Source organism: Meriones unguiculatus, chromosome 8 (assembly GCF_030254825.1).
Source record: "Meriones unguiculatus strain TT.TT164.6M chromosome 8, Bangor_MerUng_6.1, whole genome shotgun sequence".
Lineage (NCBI taxonomy): Eukaryota > Metazoa > Chordata > Mammalia > Rodentia > Muridae > Meriones > Meriones unguiculatus.
In genome coordinates, this window is record NC_083356.1 from 73,714,956 (window position 1) to 73,735,150 (window position 20,195).

Below are 20,195 nucleotides of genomic sequence, written 5' to 3' on the forward strand. Positions count from 1 at the left end.
GATGAATCCAGTGTGAATCCAGTCTCCTCCTGTGCTGCTGTGATTCGAATAGGAGCACAGTGCCATGATTATAGAGCGGGACTCCTCAGCTTGGGCATCTCTTCGGGAAACTCAAGAACTGTCTGTTCACCTAAGATGGAGAGATCATAGGAAGACCTAAGGAACAGTCCAGCCCAGGGGGTGAACCAGCAGGCTTACTGGAGTTACATAGAGGAGCTTGGGGAGCTTGCAGGCAGCTAGATCACCAAGGGGTCCCTTCAGTCTCCTGTTTGCTCCTTACGTAGGCTCTCAGGGAGAGAAGAGGCCTGGTGCCTCTACTGGGGAGCTGTAGACCTGCCTTCATGAGGGTCTCACACGGGTCATCACTGCTCAGTGTCGCAGCAACGCTCATATCCAGCCCAGAGGAAACTGCACACACACCTCCCAAAGGACTGGTTCCCAGAGCCGTCCCTGCCAGTTTTCCGTGGCCTGTGGCCTGTGGCCTCCCACTCTTGTGTTGTGCTGTACCTCCACAGGGCTGCACCTCCTAGCGTCTCTGCTCTCTTTGTTTTTGCTGCTGTGGTGAAGTACACACACAGCAGTACAGTTGAACTGTTTTTAAGTGTCCAGTTAAGAGTTCCACACTTCTTATGGTTGTGAAGCTGTCAGCACCATCCATTGCCAGGTTTCTGGCCCTCCCCACTGCTCTTACCCTAGCTCCTGACACCCTGCTCCGACCACCCACCTTAACACACACATACACACTCACACAAAGCTGCAGTGGGACCTCACATTCACGGTATCTGCACTTCTGTGCCTGTTTTGTGTCTCTTAGCACAGTGTCCTGAATTTGACCCATATTGTAGCCTCATCTGAATTTCCTGGCTTTTTAATGATAAACAGTATTGCATTGTAGGTTTGTACCACTTTTCATTCACCATCTATGTATCAAGGGTTGCTTGAGTTGCTCTCGCCTTTTGGTTCTAGTGAACAGTGCTGCTGTGAACTTGGGTGTACACATATCTGTCCAGGTCTACTGTCTGCTCACAAGGGGCATTTCTGAATCTCATGGTACTCCTGTGTCTGTTTGCCACTTTGTCTCTGCTGTCATTCTTGCCAGGATCTGTGTTGGATTCTGACTTTCCCATCTCATCACCAACAATTATCATTATCTAGGTTTTTTTGGTGTGTCAAGGATTAAATTGAGGCTTTCAGTGCTCAGCGCTTGTCCACCCAGTGAGTTTACATCCACAGCCCATTTTTGTTTTGTATTGCTCTGTATGCTATCTGTTCTAGTTTCATTCTGTTGCTATGGAAAGAAAGAGAGAGAGACCCTCTGGTAAAAAAGCATTTAGGGTAGAAAAGAAATTTAGGTTTGCATTCCAGGGTAGAGTCCATCATTAGGGAAAGTCATGGCAGGAACTTAAAACTGCACATTCACACTCAAGAGCAGAAAGAATCAGCACACAGATCCTTGCTTGTTTGCTCATTCTCAGTCAGCTTTCTCCTCTCTTAAACTGTTCTTTACCAATTCTGCCTAGGGAATGGTGCCTCCCACAAAGGGCTGGGTTTTCCTACATCGATTATCAGTCAAGACAATCTCCCACAGACTTTTGATTTGCATTTCTCTAATGATGAATGATGACATACATATTTTTAGGAGCCTATTGCCCGTTAATATGTTCTTTGGAAAAGTGTCGTTTCAAGTCATTTGCCTTTGTCTTCACTGGGTCATGCTGTGTTTTGGAGATGACTCTGTCCCCAAGGATCCAGGTGCTGGAGTTTTGTCCCTGGTGCTCAGGAGATGGAACCGTGGGGTGTGGGCCTGGTAGAAGGTGACCAGGTCCATACGAGGGATACTCGCTTCTTCTAGGGAGTATGGTTTCTGTTTCAGGAAGTTTCAGGGGCACGGTATATAAAGTTTTAGTTTTTACTTTATTTTAATTATTATATTTGTGTGTTTGTGCACATGTGTAGTGGTCGGAGAACAACACTTGGAAGTTTGTTCTCTCCTACCGAGTGGGTCATGGGGATTGAATTAGGCTTGGCTGCAGGCGCCTTTGCGCACTGAGCCATCTTGCTGGCCCTAGAACACAATGTTAAGAGCCTGCCTGACGCCCCCTTGAATGCCTCTCTCACCCTGATATTCACCCTCATTATGATATTCATAATGGAGGTATGTGTTGCCTCCATTTTGAGTAATGTACCGGAAGGTGTAGTGTCAGGCTGTGGGACCCCCAGGTCTGAGAGCTGCACAGCCTCTTTAGAGTTCTGGCCATGTGTGGCATAGCTGGGGGTTGTTCGTTTTTTTGTTGTTGTTTGTTGCAGGCTCCTCTGGCTTCTCTAGACAGGTTTCCACCCCTGCACCCTTGGTGCAGCCTGTCTGTTTTGCTCATAAGTAGCGTAGAGATGACAGCACAGTGACCTGCCATTCTGAAACTCGAGTGGTCATTCAAAGCTATGGAAGACATTCAGTGTTAGGTGCTGCTGGAGCAAGCCATTGGCTGCTTTAGGGGACTGGGTCATGTTGCTATTTATTTTATTTTTAATTTGTGTTTGTGTGTGTGCGCGTGAGCACGTGCGCATGTGGGTAGGGTAAGTACAGATGCCCCTGAGGCTAAAGTTACAGAGTGTTGTAGCTACCTGATGTGGGTGCTGGGAATTGAATTCTCCAGCTCTCATACTGCTATCTTTAACTTTTTTTTTTTTTTTTTTTTTTTAAGAAACTGAATCTTTTGTAGCCCAGACAAGCATTGACTCAACTATGTGGCCAAGACTGACCTTGAACTTCTGATTTTTCTGTCTCTACATTATATTTCATGTGCTGGGATTATAGACGTGGGTGCTGAAAGTCAAACCCAGGGCTTTGTGCACACTGGTCAACCTTAACAACTCAGCTACGTCCCCATGTTTTTTTATAAATAAAATTGTATTTGACTGTAGGCATGACTGTCTAGGGGTGGCTTGCTTTGCCCTACAGTGGCAGAGCTGAGAAGCCGCAGAGATTTTTGGGTACTGCACAGACAGAGTGTGCCACCCCTGCCTGCTCTAGAAGCAGAAAGAAATGACATGGTAAGCATACCCTCAGTGCCCGTATCACTTAACAGATGGTGATGACTGAGGGGGTTCTAACTTTCTGGATAGTTTCAGAACTGGGGCAGCTGCCGTCGTTTGTTTGGTTTTTGTTTATGTTTTAGGTTTGAAAAGATTTAATTTTATGATTCATGGGGTATGCACATGCTTGTAGAGTCTGAAGAGACCAGAAGATAGGTTCAAATCCCCTGGAACTGGAGTTGTAGGTGGTTGTGAGCCGACTGATGCAGGTGCTGGGAACCAGCCTTGGGTCCTCTGCACAAACAACAGGCCTACCTTCCCACTCCCCTTTTAGAAATAGTTTGTAATTGGTCGACAGCTTCATACATGTCTGAGTACATTTTGACTACATTTTCCCATCTCTTCTCTTCTCAGCCCCCACTGCTTCTGGAACCCTCTTTAACACACACCCCTCCTTTCCTGTCCTTTATTTTTTAAGAACTTTTCGTGTGTGTGTGTGTGTGTGTGTGTGTGTGTGTGTGCGCGCGTGTGTGTGATAGGGTGCAGTTGATAGGTCGGAGGACAGCTTTCTTGGATCCATCCTCTCCTTTCCTGTGTGGGTTCCAGAGATGAGGTCGGATTGCCAGGTTGGGAGCAATCACCTTTGCCTGCTGAGCCTTCTTACTGGCCCTTACTTTGTGTTTTCTTATTTGTGTTTGTGCACAAGCATGTGCACACACAGGGGAGCAGGGAACGAGTGTGAGCTGTAGTGTTCCTGTTGGGGTCACGGTGACACTTTTCATCTTATTCCATGGCTTCTGAAGATTGAATCCAGGCCCCTACCTCCTGAGCCATCTGGCCGGGCCCCAGCAGAGTTTAGGCAGACCTGCCTGTGTGGCATGCTGTGGGGAAGTGTCCGGGCTTGTGGGCAGCTTGTCAGTGGCTGCATCCCTAAGAAAAATGTTCCTGCTCTCCTCCCCAAGTAGCTGTCACCTGCTCTTTGGTCTTCGTGCTCACCATGACCTGAGGGAGGGTGACAGTCTGGGGAAGGGCAGTGGCACCTCCCATGGCCATTGGCAGGAAGAAGCCTTTGCCAAGCTTCAGGCTCCACTTGGGGCTGTTTTCTCTGAGGGAAGCAGAAGCTCCCTGGGGAGCACCCCTGAGCTGAAGCCTGCTGCTTGTTCCTCTCCCAGCAGGAGTTCAACCTCCACAGTTGGGCCTGGGCCAGATTCCCTAAGAATGTTTCAGTTTAAACCAGGCGGTGGTGGAGTACACCATTAATCCCAGCACAGGCAGAGGCAGACGAACCTCTGAGTGTGAGGCCAGCCTGATCTACAAATCTAGTTCCTGAACAGCCTGGGCTACGCAGAGAAACCCTGTCTTGAAAACAAAGCTCTGGCCCACTCTGGTGTTCACTGAACAAGCTCCTCTGCCCTAAAGAGGCTCCCCTCCAGATAAGGAACTCAGAGCCAGGAAAAACTCAGGAGCCAGGGGCCAGGGGCAGGCATGTGGTGGGACTGAGGGCTTCTGGCTCCACTCAGAGTATTTTCCTTCTTGTCTGCTCATTCTTTGACCATATTTGCTGCTCCAGTGTGGCATTGTCAGAAATAGCCAAGCCTCTGCAAGCTTTCACTCCCGTGAGAGCCCAGCCCGCTGTGGTCCAGGGAGCAGCAAGCCGTCAGCTTCCTAAACTCCTGGGAAATCTTTGGGAGAGAAGAAAAGGAAGCTTGGGATTCTGAGCTGTGCCTGCTGCTGCTGCTCCTCTCGGGATACTGGGAGGTTTTACATTGTGGCCGGTCCTCCTCTGCTCTGTACCCTGACTCATCAGTTCCGTATGGCAGGCAGCACTGTTTCCAGGAGAGCCTGGGCGTGCTGGTAGTCCCAGGTTCACATTTTGTTCCAGTATTTATTAGTCTGGGTTTCTGTCAGTCCTAGTGGCCACCCCGATGCAGGCTAAGCCCCATGTAATGTCAGAGTATGCAGGTGCTGAGTGCAAGCCGTTTGCTGCTGTGTTCCTGCTGGTCATTCCAGTAACCCTAAGGCCAGATATTACTGTTCCTGCCTTAACAGATGAACAAACTGAGTTCAGACGGAGAGGGGAGCTGACTTGCCTAGTATCACGTGAGTAACAGGCAGCAGATGAGGTTTAGCCTTGTACATACAGCTGCACTGGGCCTGACCTGCTGAACGCTCTCCTGCTTCACCGGCAGTTGCACACTTGCAGAGCAGAGGGTATCAGGGATGGCTAGAATGAACCGATGAACCAGACTGATGCTCTGGGTCCATCCCCAGCTGAGCAGGGAAACCCAGCCACGGGCCTGAGGGGCTTAGGCCACGCCTGCAGCCGTGCTAATTGACATGGTGTCAGCACAGATGTCATCATGGCTGGTTTAGGAAATGGCCTAGAGCTCTTCACATTCTTCCAAGACCTGCTTATCACCTCTAGGAGTGCTGGGTAGCCTGGCGCTGTTCTGCAGTGGACCCTTCCGGGGTGAGGGTGTGAGCCTCACTGGTTCAGTTACAGCAGTGACACCCTTCAGAAGTGTCTGTGTGGCCTGGAGGTGTGACATCATGGCATGTGGTACACGGGAGATGCCCACGTGTCACACTCTGCTCTAAATCCCCATAATTAGCCCACTGTGGTTGGCAGGGCCTCCCCATAGTCCCCTTCTGCCCACTCATTTCCTTCAGAATCCCTGTAGGACTCCTTCCAGGTCTCTCCTTTCAGCAGTGTCTGGCTGAACCTGCTGAACCTGACCTTACCTGGGTCATGCAAATCTGTGGGGCCATCCACTCAGCTGGGCTCTTACTACTGATCTTTGGTAAAATTCCCTGTGTCCCTCAGCACCAGTAAGGACAAGATCAGTCTTGTGTCTTCACCTTGCTTTACTCTCTGTCTGGCCCTGTCGCCAGCCCCACACACCCCAGGGTCCAGCATGCTGAGCCCCAGTCTTGTCTGTCCATGAAGCTGTCCCATAGAGGTACCCCTTTGGTCCCCTCACTGCCTGACTCATTCCCCATGGAAGACCCTGCCTTACCCTCCACGGCCTAGACCCATCCTCCCTCAGCCAGCTCCTCCCTGTCCTGGCACCTGGAACTCTGCGAAAGAAAGCAGGACATGTCTCTGCTAGAGAGGTAGTTCTGATGTAAACAGTTTCCATTTTCAGGTCTCCTTCAGAGCAGCGTGCAGAAAAAAAAATGAGAGTACAGGAAAGGAGCGAGTTAGTGGTTGCCCTGGATGACAGGCCACAGTGCCCCTCAGCTTTGGCTGGCTCTGCTGCAGAGTGTGGTGGAGCGGGGCCTGTCACGGAAGCAGGAGGTGCAGGGCTGTGCACGTGGGCAAACCCAAGCCTAGGACACTCTGCTTTACCTAGAATATCTCAAATGTAGCATCTGTCCTTAGTAGCACCCTTCCCAAGCTCTAGGTAGGGTGTCCCCGACAGCAGGGAGGAGGCTGCAGCTGCCCAGAGCACTGCTTGTACCCAATGCCTGGTGCAAGTCAGGACTTAATCACTTAGTATTAACTGGATGAACAAAGGGTGGGAATCAGAGAGTTTAATGTTTAAAAAACAAAACCGTTGTCAGAGATGTAGAGAAATGAGTGTTGGATGATCTGCCAGTTGTGCGCTTGTATGAAGACACACACACACACACACACACACACACACACAGGGACCCACCCAAAGCCAGTGCTTCAGAACTCTAGTTGATAATCACCTGGCTAACTTAGGATTCCTGGAATTTCTGTGGGCATCCTTAGCTTGATTGCCCCCCACTAATCATGAGCCAGAGGGGAGAGGAAGAGGAAATTTGAATGTGTGCCACCCACAGTCCCATTCTTAAACTGAATCAGTAATTGAATGCTATTAAGCAAAATTAATTTGCCTCCTGCAGGAAGGCTCTGATGAATGAAAGGGTTGCTAATGGGCGGGGGGGGGGGGAACCAGGCTGTCCTCTGCGGGCATCAATATTTCATAGCCGTGGGCAGTGTCAGGAAGCTGGATGTCCTGGTCTGTCCGACCTTGAGTGCTCTTGAAGGTAGGGCTTCACTGGGGAGCCTGGTTTCAAAGGACTCACTGAAGCATGTAAGGGAAACCGGCATGAAATTCGCTGACTGCACACGAGAGTTGATTGACTTCACCCCCTTGGGAGACCCTCAGATGCTCCTTTAGGCCAGCCTGGTGGTGATGCTGGTTGGGGTGCCACTGTGCCTCTCAGCTGCAGTGCAGGGCTGGGGACAGGTAGCCCTGGCCCTCACAGACACGGACACCCATCCACGGCGTCAGCTGCTCACAGCTACCTGTCTCCAGTGAGGGGTCGCCCAAACTGTTGAGAGATTGATTGCACATGCCGCTGGCCAGGTACTCAACCTGCTCAACTCTACCGTAAGTGTGCGTGTGTGTGACAGGTCATCACCTCTGCCTTGAGAGGGCATATAGAAGGGATAAGATGTTAAAAATTGAACAAGTTGAACTGGGCATGATGGCATACACCTTTAATCCCAGCACTTGGGAGGCAGAGATAGGCGGATCTCTGTGAGTTCAAAGCCAGTCCGGGCTGCACAGAGAGAAGCCCTGTCTCAAAAAAACCAAAAAGAAAAAAATTTTTTGAGGAATTTCAGGCAGTCCTTCAGGCTCCTTAGGCCTGAGGTGGGGGTTCTGTCTGAGAGCAGCCTGGCCCACACCTTGTCTCCAAATGAATGGATGGATGTAGGTGGCTGGGCAGATGGATGGAAAGTAGATAAAAAAAAAATTAATGTACTTTTCATTCTGTTCTTTGTAGCTGCCATTAACTTAGCAAAGCTGAAGGTTTTCAGACATTACTACGTCTTGGTGAGTAAAAAACAAAAAAACAAAACCCTGAAACTGTAAATAAGTGAGCAGACCTGGTGACAGTAGCAGCCACCATGCCTAGACCTGTCAGCCGCCTCACAGCCTCACATCGCCTCTCTTAAAGTGGAAATGAAAAATCTGGGTTGCTTTGAAGCCTGGTAGAAGCGCTTTAAATACTTAGAAAAGTAGCACATACACTTCACGTGAAAACACCCGCAGGACCCGTGGGGATGACTCAGGCCTTTGTGTAGTGGCCGGTGCAGTGTTTGATTCTCAAGGGCATTTCTGGGCTTAGGCCAGACTCAGCCACTCCCCACTGCCCACTTAGGAATGTGGGCGCACTCTTGTGCTCTTTTGCAGGCCCCCCACAGAAAGCTCCTTAGTATTCACCACTGTCTCCAGTTGCCAGGAAAGACACTAGTCTTGTTATAGTGATATGTCCCTTAAAAACAGAAAAACGAGGCTGGTTTTGTTTGGGGATTTTAGGTTGTTTTTGGGGGGGGCGGGGTCCTCACTGTATAGCCCTGGCACACCTCAGTCCATTCCCTCTGACTCCCCAGTGCTGGGATTAAAGGCATGAACCATTGCATCCAGCAGGTCAGCGATGGACACTAGCCCTACTGTGTGAGCACACAGAGTATAATCTGCTGCTTCCTTGATTCCCACAAGGAAGCGTGACAGCTCTAAGCAAACCAGCAGCAGAAAAGCAGGGGACAGACGTCCATCCAGCTGCTGTGCTTGCTCGCTGCTTTTTCGCAGGTTGTCTGTTTTGTTTACATGGGGTTTTGTGTCATCATCAGAACAGGGGTCACAGAAAGCATTTCCTGATGCCTATGATGACACAGAGCAGCGGTTCTTTGACAAGGCAAAAGAGACCAGGCCTTGAAGGCTGACACCCATACCTGCTTAGCCTGGTCTGCAAGCCTGGTCTACTGTTCTGTGTGGTCTCATGGGTCTCACTGAGGCCTCGTCACAGGGAGGCCAGAGGAACGTGTTAGCAGGTTAGAGTGCATGGTTCCGTGTGTCCTGGAGTGTGGGCCTCTGCTGCTCACTGTGCATTCTCCATGTGACCATTTTGCTGGGACCATTTTACTGGGAATCGCCCCCAGGCCTGGGTGTGAAAAGAGTGCCCTTGGAGACTGAGACTCGAGGAGCACCTGCATGTGAGCAGTAAGAACCGGTAGAAAAGCCGTACAAAGGAGCTAACTTCCAGGTGGGTGTCTCAGCCACATGAGAGAGACTGGCATGATAGAGCAGCGGCTGTCCCTGTTGAGTGGTAACCAGTGCTGCAGACCACATCTGTTCCTTTGGATAACCGTTTTCTGCTTTGCAGTTAATTAGTGGCAAAAATGATGCTCTCATTTCTGATTTCCCTTTTCTGTAGATCGTGTGCTACATCTACTTCACCAGGATCATCGCCTTTCTTCTCAAGTTTGCCGTTCCATTCCAGTGGAAGTGGCTCTACCAGGTCTGCTGCTCTTGGGGGGACTGTGTGGAGAATTTATGTGTGAGGATCTTGTCTTGGGATATAGCTTAAGATTGTGTCTGACTTGCCTGGAAGGACTTCTAAGACCTCTGTCTCCTCTCCAGATACGATGATCTGTGTGCCCAGGAGAGCTGCTGGGCTCCATGATAAATCTGGATGTAATTGTGTTATTGATTAATTCTAAATCTTTAAAGAGAAAAGCCTCAAGCAGAGAGTGAGATTTACCCTGTGTAATTAGAATTTATCTACCTTTACCTTCAGTTGCAGAGCTTGAGTGGTTTTGAATCCAGCCCTTTTTTGTTTGGGGATTTGTTTTTGTTTTTATTCTTGGGTTTTTGGACCTGTCATTATTTTTATTGCAGTTATAAACTCTCTTTGTCAGATACTAGAGCTGGTCAGGGGTCACCAAGTGGTCTGTGAGCATTAGCACCTTTGTTCTTGGGGCTAAAGAGATGACTCAGAGGTCAAGAGCACTTGGTATTTTTATTTTTCCAAAGGACTAGAGTTCAGTTTCCAGCAGCTCCATGGGTGGGTGACTCACAGTGCCCTGTAAATCGAGCTCCAAGGGAACCAGCACTCTTTTCTGGCCTGTGCAGACACACATGTATACAAACACACACACACATACACACCACACACACTCACATACATATGCTCAACACAGACACACACTTGTACCCTGTCACACACTAATGAAAAAGGAAGAACAAGTAAGACAGAGAAGGTGTACAATGAGCCAGTGTGATAGCACGCACTTCCCAGCATTTGGGAAGCTGACACAGAAGCTGGTGAGCTCAAAGCCAGCCCACGTTTCACAGCAAGACCTTCTCATCATTTAATAAAGGGGGGGGGGGCGTTCCTTGGGGACACTGACTGTCTACTCTGGCCATGCTCTGGGCACGGACCTCTGCACACTGAGGCAGTGCTCAGGATCAGTCAGCTGTAGTGCTGTGGGAAAGACTGAGGGAGTCCTCAGCTTGCTTAGCTCCTTGCTTTCTGAAAAATAGTGTTGCTAATACGTTTATTTGGGGTGAATTTTAAACTTGCAGCTGCTGGATGAAACAGCCACGCTGGTGTTCTTTGTCCTGACGGGCTATAAATTTCGCCCAGCTTCAGATAACCCCTACCTGCAGCTCTCTCAGGAGGAAGATGACCTGGAGATGGAATCTGTGTAAGCTGTCCTCCTTCTATCCCTCCCCCTCTCCCTCCCTCCGTCCCTCCTTCCTTCCCTCCCTCCCTTCTGAACTGAAAGGCATGTTAAGCGGTAAGCCCCCTGCTCTCAGCATCCTGCAGCTTGGAGGTGGTGCCTCTATTTTTAGCAGGATTGAATGCTGGAGCCCCTGGCGTGCTTAGCTGGTTTGAAGTGCAGTGTCTACCAGCCATAGCTCAGTCTTATCAAGAAAAATTAGAACTTACCATCCTGTTAAGTATCATTGAAGCAGGTCCCAGTGACCCAGTGGCAAGAGTCTGGAAATGTTCCTGGCCAGTTTAGAATGGACTATCAGGCTGTAAGCATTGCTACCAGTGTTTGAAAATGGCATCTTCTGATTCACCACAGGTTGACGGCAGACAGCACCTCCATCCCGGATCTGAGTCACAGGTTAGGGTTAGGTTCAGGAAAAGACACTCATTTTCTAGATGATTCATAACCTGTGTGCCAGCTCTGACTCTAATGAGCTGTGTGTGTTGTGATGGTCAGCTCAGGCCGAGACTCCCCATTGCCTTTTTCCTCTCCACAACTCAAGGGCTGTCAGCCACATCCGGCCTCATGCTGGCTGCTCTACCAGGACAGTAAGGGCAAGGTGGATCCTGGGATGGACCCTGACCAAGTCTCATCCCCTGTGCCCCAGTACCTTTACCACACAGCGGGAGGGGCAGGAGGGTATCCAGCTGTAGCAGAGTTAGCAGAGTCTTTGCAAGTGGCTGTTAAAAGAGTTGCAAACCCAAGTCAGCTGGTGGCCTTCCTGCCTCTTCACTGCAAGATGCCAGGCTCATAGTGCCCTCCGCTGAGCTGCGCTATCAAGTGGTCCTATGGGAATTGTGTTCCCCCTGTTCCTATTCTGGGAAAAAAACATGTGTGTGTTTTACGGCAATATTTCATTTTATTTTTTGAGACAGGGTCTTTGCATAGTCCTGGCTGTCCTGGAACTCTATGTACATCAGGCTGGCCTCAGACTCACAGAGATCCACCTGCCTCTGCCTCCCAAGTGCTGAGATTAAAGGAGTGAGCCACCGTACCTGACCTTCGTGGCCGTGGTTTAAAGTTTTACTTTGGTATCAGTCTGAGAGTGGCAAACCTTATGGACAGGGGTCTGAACATGTTTGAATCTTGGGAGGAAGGGATGGGGAGGTGCGTAGACCCCAGCCTTGTAACCAGTGAGCGCATTCTATGGTCTGGAAGGCATAGGCCAGGGGAAGAAGCAGCCGTGTCCCCGGGCAGCTTCAGCTAGCTGCCTGCCTGCAGCCTGCTGTGATGGAAGGCTGTATTCATTCTGTATTTTAGGTTTGGGGACACATGGGGCTCTGTCAGGGAAGGGGGACAAATATGGAGGCAGCATGGGTCCTCAGCACCCTATTGGCTGACCCTGTGGGACTTGCTGCTCAGACTGGCTTGAGAGCCGTGCCCCCCACCTGTGGCGGCTCCAGAGCCTGTCACTGGATATACAGAACCACAGCCCCTCTCTGTCCCAGTGGCCATCTGAAACCTGAGCTTTCTAGAGTTCCCTCCTTCCTGCACAGGGGCCCTTGGGGACAGGCTGCTGGGCAGATGTTGTGCATTTGCCTGGAAACAACTCATGGGACAGTGTTTGCAGCCTGCTGGAGCTGCACTCTGCGAGCCTGTGTCTGCCCAGAGGCTCGAGGGTGTTGCTCCACTCCCATGTTCGTTCTCACCACTGAGCTGCTGCTGTACAAGTCTGGCCATTTCCCTTGCAGCTCTGGGTGCCGTGGAACCCTGAGGCAGTCCATTGCTCCAGCATCTCCATCAGTTTGTCCCATGGATCACTCCAGCAGCTCCTGTTCCAGGCCCCAGGGAGCTCCTCTCCTGTTTCTGACATCTTCCTGCACTCTCACACTCCTTCCCTCCGTGCTGCCTTTCCTTCCTAGCACCCTCCACGCCTGCACACTGGCCCTCTCCTTCAGCTTCACCGCCAGCCCACATCTTCTCCCCTAAGTTGCACGCTCCGCACTTGCTTGCCTCCTGCTCTCCCCCGGGCTTCAAGGGCAGCACTAGCCACCCAGCCCAGCAGCAGCACTGGGCAGCTGCCTAGGTCCCCCTCCCTGTCCTCAGAGGGCGAGTAACCATCTCATGGTCTCAGCTTCCTGTGTCTCTCTTGGTACCACTGCCCCCTAGGCTGCTGTTCTCACCCTGCCTTCTCTCCTCTCTACAACGTCAGGACTTCAGGGTCACCCTCGAGTACTTGGGAAGTGTTGGCCTCTTCTGCTGCTCACCAGAGGGGGCAAGAGCAGTGCAGGGGCCACTAGCAGCTGTGCGGTGATGCGTAGCTCTCAGGACACAGCGCATGGAAGCCTGGGAGGAAGGGTGTGATGAAGGTGGAGGACAGGAGGAGGTGCAGCGGTTGTGAAAAGAGCTGAGCCAGGAGCAGCAGCAACATGGAGGAGAAGCTACGGGCCTCTTGGAATGGCTGAGGAATGCCAGACCATGAGGAAGTGGTGTTAATTGTCCAGAGTCATCAGAGTTTTGAACACCAAGCCCGTGATTCTGCCCTGTGCCTTGGGAATGATTGTGTGGCTGCTAGAGATGTCTGCCCCTCTATTAGCTTTCTTTCCTGAATGTTCCATAACCGTAATGATTATATGAATATGACCTAAAATCTCTGGTCATTGTGGTGAAAGAGAGAAAAATTAATGTTGGCAGTGGTGAGAGCTTGATCAGGTATGTGGGGAAGCTTCTTTTTTCTCTTGGTGGTTCTGGAAGGTAAGAATTCATCATCATAGTCACACTCAGAAAGGTCAAGTGACTTGGCCAGCACCAGAAGGCCGGGTTTCCACCTTGGTCTAGAAGCATTTATTGTAGGGTCCTGATTATCTTGACTTCTTTTCTTTTTCAGAGTGACAACATCAGGAGTGATGGAGAACATGAAGAAAGTCAAGAAAGTGACCAATGGCGCTGTGGAGCCCCAGGGTGACTGGGAAGGCACTGCATGACAGAGCGCGGCCTGAGGATGCGCTGCCAATGAAACTAACTTATTCATAGCCCTGTCAGTGAGCGAGTGTGCTCCTGACAGAACTGCGGCATCTCCCAACAGTGACACCAGAGCTCATGGCAGAGCTGAGTGCCATGGACACCTACTTTTGTACGCTTAGGGAATCTGGATTGCGGTGGGCTACAGGCTGCTAGGACTGTCCCTCAGTGAGGGTAGGAGACACGGCGGAGGAGTAAAGGAGTCTATCTAATTTACCTTGCTCACTGGGAGTCTAGGGTCTGTGCAGGGGAGCTCCCGCTGGCTGCCATTCAGGTTGTGGTGGTGGGGAGGGCCGGTCTGCCACTGGTCACAGTGCTCTGGGAGGCTGAGGATGCCGCTCAACCTAGCATTCATGGGTTCAATTCCTTGTACCAGGGTGGGGGGAAAAGAAGTTACTTTGGGAACTAGTCAAATATCTACCAAGGACACAAAGAAGAGAAAGAGACTATCAGGCTTTGAGAACAACAGCAACAGAAATGAATGAAATTGTTATAGCTAGCCAAATAGTCACCTTTGGTGGCGTGAAGCACCAGCCCAGGGCTACTGGCCCCAAGCACCACTCTAAATACTGTTTCCACTCCTGCTGGCGACCTGGAACAGTGGTGCTAGAGGCGTGCTGGGAGGGCCCATCGCTTTGCTATCCAGGCCACTGCCGGGGCCACAGCCCTGCTGTGGAGCATAGCTCTCCAGTCATGTCTGCAGGGGAGAGGAGCCTCACAGCTCCAGAGATATTCTCCAGATGGCTCTCCTGACTCCATTCCCTGCCTGCCCAAAGCAGCCTCCTGGCTTCTTCCACCTGTATCTTCTGAGCAGCATCTGAGAAAACAGAATTTTCCTGAAGGAGCAGCTGGGGACAGAAAGAATAGTGGCCAAGCAAATACTTAGGTAAGCATCCTTCCACAGCTTGTATGGGCTAGGCAGGACTTCTGAGCCTTAACTGCATAGTCCAGGCATGCGTGAAGGAAGTGCGCACATTCGAGCTGCTCAGGGACCTGGGACAGCGAGGTCTGCTCAGAGCTTGGGCAGGAACACCAGCGGCTGCCTGTGTGGAGCAGTGCTACAGCAGAGACGAGCTTAGAAGGCGTGCGATGAGGGCACAGGCGGCCAGCTCAAAGCACCTCAGAGCCGCTCAGTGTCCAGAACTTGTAGGTGAGTCATGCCTTCAAGGGACAGGGGCTTCCTGGGGTGTCCATTCCTACCTCCCAGTGCTGAAGACTCAAATCTCTGTCTTGAAAACAGTTGTGTCCCACACCGCCACCCCAATTCCACATTCTACACCTCCAGTAAGAAACTGCTTCCTCTCCTGTCCTAGGAGCTCCCTCACCACCACAGGTGTTCTGTCTTGAGGAGGGTAGGCAGGCCTGAAGGATTCACTTCAGGGATCTTTTTCTCTTTCTTTGCTTTGTTCTTGCTTATTTGTTTAACTATGTGGTGGGAAGGGAGTTGGAGAGGAGATGAGGTAATTTTTAATGCTTTGTTTTCTGCACACAAGCACTCCACCAGCACTGCAGAAGTGTGCTCCTGTGGTGACATCAAAGCCCACAGCCTGCCCCTCAGAGTGCGGTGTGATCCTCCCCTCTCCCTCCCAGACATTCTTCACTAGGCTAACTAGACTCACAGAAGGTGTGAGCAGACTGCCTTAGGCGGGTTCTTCAAGGAGGCCCTCCTTTCACTTGCTGGGTTTTCATAGTGTGACTCAGTGAAGGAGCCAGAGCCCAGCTCACAGCTCTCTCCGGGTGCATGTCTCAGGGGCTGTAGGGTCCTGATAGGAGCATCCTGTAGGAAGGCCTGGTCCTTCCAGAGCATGGGTACACAAGCAGAGAGGTGTGCTGCACCAGTGTCCCTCCCAAGTCCTGCCCTATCACTGCCGCAGGAGGCAGGCCAGGCACTCCGGGGGAATCAGAAGCCTAACATGGCTCTGGGAAGGCTGGCCTGGTGCCCAGGCTGTGGAGAGGAGAACCCCCAGCTCTTCATCCTGTACTGGAAATGTATCAGCTCCATCACTTGAGAGTGGTGAGCCAGCATTCAGCAGTGACCTTGGGTTGGAATCTGGAATCTAGTTGGAGTCCAGTGCTACCCAGCCGCTCCAGTTCACGGGCTGCCCTCTGCAGCCTAAGGCTGAGTCCACCCAGCCCCACACAGCCGTGTCTGAAGGGGGAAGCCTGCCTGTTGGAGGGGCTGAGCAAAAATGGAGCGCACATTGCCCTGCCACTGTGGTATTTATAGCCCTGCTTTGTGTGCCCCTCTATGCTGCCTGTGTGAGGTATCCGTGCTTTATTTGAGAGTGCTGTGGGCTGTGACATTTAATACGCTGTGGACAACAGGAGCAAGTGTTCAGCTCTGAATTCTGCCTCCTAGCAGTGCTGGGGACTCAGCCTCTTGCATTTGAATAGCAGTGTAAAGTCTAACGTTTAGCCTGACTGGGGTTCATTCTCTTTAGAGGAACAGCTCACTAGGGTCAAAGAGGAGGCCTAAGTCTTCAGTTTTCCTTCAAAAACCACTTCAGAGTAAAATACCTAAGTGTCCCCATTCTCCAACCCCCAGCCTGCTCAGCCAGCCAGGGCCAGATAGCTCCTGAGGCACCTGTGGGATTTCTGCTCCTCTTGGTCCTTCAGTCCTTTTCTCCCTCCTCTTCTTCTCCTTTTTTTTTCTCTCATTTCCCCTCTCTCTTCCCCCGCCCCCAACTCTTTCCTGCTTTCTGTTGACTCCCTTTGCCCTCCCTGGCATAGCCAGCCATAGGCCTGGTGCATTGCAGCGTTGTCTGCCAGCAGCTGGGTGCAGGGTATATTTTCTGAACCAGGGAGCATTCTATCAAGAGAGAGCAAACTATGCAAACTAACGCAGTGTATTGCTGCTTTGCACCACATGGTGATCTCCGCACACCACAATGCCTGTCTGCTCTTGGAGTGGGGCCTAAAGCCACTCTCTGCAGCAGGGGAAGCCCATCAAAGAGACCTGTGTTCATTTTCAGTGGCCTCTGGCCACCTCCCACATCCCAAAGTGTGTTCCTCGAGGAAGCATTAGTCTGGTGAGGTTGCTGGCCCAGCTCCACACACTGGGGAACAACCTCTCTTTGCCAAGCTGCTGATCCTCAAAGGATGAGCCTAGCCCACCCCCATCCCTCAGCCTTCCCCCCACCACCCACCTCAGTTCACCTGCTGGCTGTGGCCTGCCCAGGAGCTTCAGCACATCAAAGTGTGCTGCCTAGAGGCCCGCCCTGCCCACTGTTGCTGCCTTTCCTCCCTGGGGTTCCTAAGGACTTTATTCTTTATTCTTGGCTGTTTAGAACAGGCCAGTGCTCTCAAGGATGTACCCTTTATTCCAGCTTTCCCAGGCTGCCCTGGAAAGACTCTGTAAGACATTTACAGGAGCCTCACTCACAGCTGTACCACCTAGAATATGGTCATAGGTCACAGACCAAGGAGTCTCCCAGTTCCTCCGGGTCCGCTTCTGTCCTTTGAGGTTTGTCTGCTTCGTCTTTAAAAAGCGTCATGCATTTAGGTGACGTGATGGCACCTCAGGTTCCTCTGCCTGGCCAGGGGAACCCCTGTCTGCTTCCCAGTGCTGAGAGACAGCAAGCTTGGAGGCAGACATAGTCATGACCAGTTGCCGGGACCTGGTATGATCCTGACGACAGGGGGACTGCAGCCAGGCCACACACAAGTTCCTGTTGTGTCCATAAAGACCAGAGTAAGACAGATTCACTCCCAATACAGGATGCTCATTTGGAGGTTGTGCTGAAGGGAGCTGAAGGGCCAGCCTTCTTGTGTTCAAGCTCTTGTCTCCCTCTGTGACAGGGCCAGCAAGCCTGCCATACATGGGAACTCCCCAGTCCCTAGCTGACCCAAATAACTGTCAGACTAAACCCAGAGGTTTCACCTGCAGGAGATCTCATGGGCCTGTATGTCTTACTCAGGTTGGGGTACAGGGGCTGGGCCACTGAGTAATGTTAGCATTAATCGCTGAGTATTTACAAGCGTGGGATGTGGATGTGCTCAGGATTGGTGGGCTGGCCACTGTATCTCACTGCAAAGCAAACGTGTCCAATAAAGATTCCATGCTGGGAACCTGAGTGCTTCCTATCAACTTCCTCCTAATTCAATGGCTCACAACCGTGGCTCTCAACCTTCCTAACGCTGCAACCCTTAAATACAGTTCTTCATGCCATGGTGACCCCCAACCATAAAATTATTTTTGTTGCTACTTCATAACTGTAATTTTGCTACTGTTATGAATTGTAGTGTATATACCTGATATGCAGATGGTCTTAGGCAACCCCTGTAAAAGGGTCATTCGAACCCCAGAGGGGTCACAACTCACAAGTTGAAAACCGCTGTAATTCCTTCTTTGTTATTTGTGCTCATTAAGTGAGCTGGCTGTCTCCCACCCACTCTCACTGACAGTAGGCCCACCAGGCAAGGCTGCACCATCACCACGCCTATATGCAGACCACTGAAATGCAGTCCTAGGAGACTCCAGGCCAGGGCCCAGCACTGCCGCCACCTAAGGGGAGGTGACTGCAGAGGTCAGGGGCTAAGCCCCACTGAAACAGGCTTCCTGGTTCTCCAGTAGCTGTGCCTGTCATCCCTGTGGGCATCAGACATTCGGGTCAGCCCAAAGCACTGTAAGTCATTTGTCACTCACCCCGTACTTCAGTAGGAGTGTTTTCGGTTGACAGGTACTTTTCATGCAGGATAATTTCACCTTCTCATACAGCTCGGGGCTGGACGAGTGGCTCAGTGGGTAAAGTGCCAGCTACACACGCATACTACAGAGTTTGGATCCTCAACACCCACATGAAAACCAGCTGTGGTGGTGCCTGCAAGCCTCATGGGTGGGGAACAGGAGGATCCAGAGCTTCCTGCTCTGGGTCCTGTGAGAGACCCTGCCTCAAGACAAGGTCACGAGTGACAGAGGAGGACACTCATTGTCAGGCTGTGGCCTTTGCATGCACAAATACCCAAACACTATGTACGGGGGGGGAAAAATGAAACACACAGTTAAAAGTTTTCAGAGTGTGTGCCTCCGAAGGGCCCCACCACAAGTAGAGTGAACATAGCCCATTTCCATCCATGATGCCTTTCAGAGCTGACCAACATCCCCACACTACCTCACCACAGGCTCTTTCCTGCTCAGAGCCACTCCAGGGTGAGTGGCCACTCAGGGAGCCTGCTGATTGTGTGACTTGCCCATCTATAGTCTGGTCTTTGCAGACCACAGACCTGGAGAAAGCTGTGTCACCCTGCCTCCATGCAATCCAGTCAGCAGCCAAGCCCAGATCCACTTGGAGGAAGAGTGTAGCCCAGGCCCAGGCCCAGCTCAGAGTGGGGGGGGCTCTGGTTTCTGCTGCACAGTTGGAGTAATGTTAAACATGCCTTGTGTTCCACAGAGCTTTAAAGGTGTCTAGAGCAAAGGATGAAGAGGAGGGACAGAGTCTTAAGACTCCAGGAGACAGTGCTGAGGCAGGGGAGGAAAGTGACCACAGGGGTTAGGAAATCTAGCCATTCTCACTTCCAGGAGTACCGGGTGCCTGAAGGGCCCAGAGTGTGTGATTCTGGGGTCTTTAGGGCCTGAGACTGTGCCTTCTACCAGTGCCAGGCAGGGTTGATGAAGCTGTCTTTGGCGTTTTGACACCAGCTCTGATCAGGACTTTTAATCTAGGATTGGTCTCTACCTGGCACTGGTGAATCTGGAGGCCCACCTAACAAGCTCTGTGACTACCGAAGTGCCATATAGTGGCCAGGGCTGAGGTGGAAGGAGGAAGCTCTTGGCTGTTCCCATTCCTTTCCCAGAGCCACCTAGGGGCATCCCAGCTAGAGATGCTGCTTCCGGTGACGTCTGACTCCACAGACCCAGCTTGTCACTGGGAAAGCCTGCTGTCTGACCACAGGTTTACCTGCTGAGGCCAAGAGACCTCCCTGACCCACTGGCCCTACACACTGAACACTAGAACCCCATTTACTAAGTTTGGTACAGACTGAGCTCTGGCACCAGCCTTGGCCTGGGGCCTGGATACCGGCAGTCAGGCCCTGGGTGGTACAGAAGCTCTCAGCCGCCTGGGCAGGCAGCTGCCTAATTGGCAGCCAAGTCTGGGTGTCCAGCAGCGATTCTTCTCCCCCCAAGTAAGTGAGTTTTACATGGTCTTGAAGTGAGAGTGTGTGTGAAATTAAGAATAATATCAACCTTGGGCAGCGGGAGTGGTTTCAAGGGCGAATGTGTTTTAATTCAATGGGGTTAGGGGATAATCAGAGATAACTGATTTACATGTAGTGGTACATTTTACATGCAGTAACAGGGTCCTATCATAAGAAGAAAACAGTAATTAGTTATCCTATGGGTGGGAGAATCTCCAAGTACAGTTGAAGGTCATTGCTTAAAACTAAGATCTTAGTAGGGTGGGGCATTTCTAGTGATTTCCAGATGCTTGTTGGACAGGCTTTCTTTTCAGGAAAGGGTCTGGCCTGTAATCTACTCTGAGGGCTATGTGACACGCCTTACAAAATCTGGGGTCACCCAGATCAGGGGGGAAGAGAACCCTGACGAGAGAAGGGAGTCCATCATCGTAGACGGAGCACAAACAAATGGCTATCTGGAGATGTCAGACTTCAACATCCAGCAGAGTTCCACACCGCCTAGGCGTTAAGAGTATACAGTGGGGGC

The 20,195-nt window shown here is 51.3% G+C and overlaps 1 protein-coding gene across 1 annotated transcript in view; it reads left to right on the plus strand.

The window, feature by feature from the left end:
- The window catches only part of Gpr107 (G protein-coupled receptor 107), a 61,494-nt gene extending 43,892 nt beyond the window's left edge, over positions 1-17,602 (plus strand). The window contains exons 15-18 of the mRNA XM_021653118.2: positions 7,795-7,844; positions 9,229-9,312; positions 10,380-10,501; positions 13,401-17,602. Of these exons, the coding sequence (XP_021508793.2) occupies positions 7,795-7,844; positions 9,229-9,312; positions 10,380-10,501; positions 13,401-13,497 (353 nt within the window). The 3' untranslated portion in view covers positions 13,498-17,602. The remainder of the gene's footprint in view (positions 1-7,794; positions 7,845-9,228; positions 9,313-10,379; positions 10,502-13,400) is intronic.
- Positions 17,603-20,195: the final 2,593 nt, after the last annotated feature.